This window comes from Wasmannia auropunctata, unplaced genomic scaffold (genome assembly GCF_000956235.1).
Source record: "Wasmannia auropunctata unplaced genomic scaffold, wasmannia.A_1.0 LD336053.1, whole genome shotgun sequence".
NCBI lineage: Eukaryota > Metazoa > Arthropoda > Insecta > Hymenoptera > Formicidae > Wasmannia > Wasmannia auropunctata.
The window spans coordinates 207515-211906 of NW_012026837.1; the positions used below are offsets into that span (position 1 = coordinate 207515).

Consider the following 4392-nt stretch of genomic DNA (forward strand, 5'->3'; position numbering starts at 1 on the left):
TCGCTCTCTACTGTGGTGTAACCCCTTAAGTCTGTTTTATGAAACTTAAAATTATTTGGAAAGACAATAGCATTAAATTTTTGCTGCATGTACTTTTGGATGGTTTAAACGTTTTATTAAAAAAATATTTTTGTCTCTGTGTTTAATTTAATACTTGGCAACTTGTATGATCTCATTTTTTTTTTTGACAACTTTTATTTGCTAAAATAATATTTTCGATTCTGGAAAAATGTAATGTACGATACTTTTAAAATACTCGTTAATTTTTTTCTATTTTTATATAAAGAGTTTTTGTTAGAGATCTTACTATTGTGAGAGACCGAGTGAAACCGCGGAGGGTATGTAGGATAGCGTAGCAACGACGTCAGGGATATTGCTAAGGATCCTAGGAAGGTTTCGAGAGGGCGGACAAACGGAACCAGGGGAGCACTTCGGGGAATAACTAACACAGTTATGCCGTATAAGTACTTTATTGTCTTGTAGTGAAACGCGTATGGACGAAAAAACGTGTGCTTCTTTCGGCGACCGTACTCGAACTGAATAACCGCCACTGCACGTTACACACTAGCCAATCGCAGGGCCGATCCGGGGGAATAACTCAAGCGACCAATAGGATTACAGTACATACTAGCTTCACGAGCGCCGTGAGGCGAGACAGCGCCGACCACGGACAACGTGGCACGAGACAAACGAGATAGCGCGACTTCAAACCGATATCTTTACACTGCTTTTTAATAAACTTTTTAATAAACTTGTAAAATGAAACATCTTAGAAAATATTTTTGGTTAAGAAAAGATGTAACGTACGATACTTTTTTATATACTTGGCGTAAATTTTTTCTTTAAAAAAAAGTTTTTGTTAGGAACCTCACTATTTTTTGGTAAACTTTTAACCTTAAATAGCACATGAGTGCGAATTCGCACCGCGAAAATTTTTGAATTGCTGGTATTTGCACAAAGACATTTGTCGCGGCTTATCCTCACTACGTTAAATATGTCCGGTACCTCAGGTGACAGGTACGCACATGTACAGATTCAGATTCGTGCAGGTTAATAAAATATTAACTTCGCAAGTTCATTGTGGTGCATATTTGCCTTAGAAATATATTACTGGAAGGAGAATAAAGTGCTGAACGTGAAGCCAACATCTGTGCGAGAGAGAAAGGTGTAGATTCCCAATTGTCTGTAATGCCTGTTTTGCCTAATTTCTTATTTCTCGAAAATCTTTTAATAAAAAAAGAAAAACGGGGCTAAGTGAGGGCTGAATGGCACATGCGCATTACAAACAATTGGGAATCTATACCTTTCTCTCTCGTACAAATGGCTTCACGTTTAGCACTTTATTCTCCTTCCAATAATATATGTTCTAAGATATTCGCACTTCTAGTCTAAATAGTGTGTGCCATATCGGTGCCTACTTTTAGCGTTTTACACATTTATAAACATCGTAATATGTCCTTTTTTTACATTACGTTATAAACATTGTAATATATGTTCCCTTTTTTACATTATAATAACAAATAAAACATTTGTATGTATAATCTTATTTCATCTATTTTCTCTGTTTTAACTTCCATGGTAATATGAACAGTACTTTTTAATTTAATTTTAATTATGTAAACAGTTTTTATTAATAATTCACTTTATAAATCGACAAAATTTGTTCTCAAAATACCTAATTTTCATTAAAATATTTTTAGAAAAATATATTAAAAATATATTTAAAAAATTCAAATTACTATTAAATGAATAGAAAATATCCGAACTTCTGGCTATGTAAAGAAATATTTTACTTTCTATTTCTGCAACAATAATAATTTTTTATTAAATTACATAATTTTCACTAAAGAATCATGCAAGTTTCACTTCATTTCATGAAATAACAAAAAATGGCAGCTTTCTTCGAAAAAGTGACGTTTTTCAAAACGGTAACTCATTTATATTAATTAATTTTCAATTATTAAATAGTTTTTTCATTAAATTGAATAATACCGTTAGATTTGTAAGAAAATTTTACCCCAAAAAAGTGTGATTTTCAAAACGTTTCTGTTTTTATCCTCAGGAAAGATGTACAATTTAAGATGTCATATCCAAATTCGCACCATCGTTCCATTAATGGATGCTCGAAAGAAGTGTGTCATTTGAAGGTTAAATTTGTAAAATGTAATATTATAGAAAATATATTTGGTTTTATATTTAATTGTTACAAAAATTGAACATCATCTGAATGCTCCATTTAAATCATTGTTCATACTTGTTAACAAGGATATAATGGCTGAGTTCCGTAAAGCGCATATAATGATGTATCATTTTATCTTTGTTATTTACCGAATGTTAAACAAGGATGGTATGATACCATTATGCGCATCATGCACTTCACGGAACTCAGCCAACAATATAAGGGCATGGAAAAGTTTCGTTTAATTTATTAGCATTAAATAATCATTAATCAAAGAGATAAGTCATTAATATTTTCACCAAATTAATAATTTCGCCAAATAAATAACGGCAATTTAAACAATTGCAATAGTTCAGTCCAATTTTTAAGCCTTATTTAACATATACTGCACAAACAAATCTTAAATATTATCGTTAATTTGTTAGATATCGCCATATAAACAAATGGATTGTGCGTGAGATTTAGAACTTCCGTTCAATGTATTAGTGTTAAATAACAATTACCAAAGAGATAGATTATCGTTATCTTCACCTAATTGTTAAATAATGGGTTTTAAACAATTGCAATAATTCAGTCTGATTTCTAAGCCTTAATTAACATATACTGCACAAACAGATCGTAAATATCATCGTTAAATTGTTAGATATCGCGGTATAAACAAATAGATAGTGCGAGAGATTTAGAACTTATTCAATTTATTATTGGTAAATAACAATTAGAGATAGATCATTGATATCTTCACCCGATTATTAAATAATAGATTTTAATCAAATGCAATAGTTCAGTCCAATTTCTAAGTCTTAATTTACAATTACTGCAAAATTCAATCTCAGATATCATCATTAATACCAAATTATTAAATAATAGTCTTTAAACAAATGTAATAGTTCGGTTCGATTTTCAAATCTTAATTAACAATTATCAAATATTATTGTTAATTTATAGTAAAAAATATCGCGTTAAACATTTTATTCCTATTCACAAACAACAAGGATGAAATAATGATCCACAAAAGGACACATTATGTTTTCGAATTGCGCGCGTAATCTCACATAAGAACATATCTTGACGGACAGTCGCTCGCTTTGAGTGTTGTAAATGGGACTTGGCGAACAATCTGGGGTGCGTTCCGTTTCGTGCATAGCACGCATCGTTCGCATAACCAATGCCGCGCACATTGGTTGCGTTCCGTTTCATTATGCGCATAATGTACATTTTGAAACGGAACGATATTAAACGCATTAGAAGCGCAAAATCAATTCAAAATGGATTCCACAACAATAAATGCTGTCAGTATTGCGACAATAATTTTAATTGACGATGCTAATAAAAGTGACAATAGTGAATCATCCAGTTGCAGTAACTGATAATTATAGTGATGAAGAATATAAGGATAGTTCAAGCACTGACCACGAATTGAAAATTTTATATTCGGTTTTAATGGTGGGTGAAACACATGGAAAAACAGTTTTTACAGAAAAAATAACAGATTTTGCTGAGAGAGTTATCCCTGGATACACGAGGCGCGTATTTAAAGAACATTTTCGGTGAGTGTGAATATTTCTATATTTATATATCATATTTCCATATTTTTTATTCAGTTTGACTGTTGTTTTAAAATATTTGTAAATAAATTACTTAAAGCAATGTCAGAAAATTACAACAGTTTTTTATTTTATAGAATGTTTCCAGAAACATTCGAAGTAGTGTTACAACTAATTGGGCCAGGATTAAGGGCCATAAATGCATTGCCTGGAAGAAAACCAATTTCTGCCGAAAAGCAACTCCTTATTGCAATTTGGTTTATGTCTACTCCTGACTCTTATAGGTATGATCTCATACAAATTAAAATATGAATATAAATTTAAAGAAAGAAAATATATTATTAATTAATTTTAAGTTAAATTAAGACCGGCAATGTTCAAACATACATAACAGAAAATTAAAAAATAATGAATTATTTTATAGTAACATTTTATTTATATTGTTACGCCCGGGGCGGTGAATGTCGCGTTCACGCACTCGCTCGCGTAATGTACGCGCTTCCGCACTCGCGTTCGCGCACGCGCACCGGAAGGCCGCGGGAGGAATAAAAGGAACACCAAATTAAGAAAACAAGGAACACGCTTTATTGTAATGACTGTGAACAAATAACGCAGCGAATAGATAGAGCAGAGTAAAGCACGTCCGAACGAGTCAACGGCTCGTCTCCA

General features: G+C 31.9%; 1 protein-coding gene across 1 annotated transcript; it reads left to right on the top strand.

Annotated features, from left to right (window-relative positions):
* Nucleotides 1–3499: 3499 nt before the first annotated feature.
* On the top strand, nt 3500–4035 carry LOC105451281. The gene is made up of 2 exons (XM_011691651.1): nt 3500–3726; nt 3861–4035. Exons 1-2 carry the CDS (start codon nt 3500–3502, stop codon nt 4033–4035), a joined length of 402 nt encoding a protein of 133 aa, XP_011689953.1.
* The last annotated feature ends 357 nt before the right edge of the window (nt 4036–4392 follow it).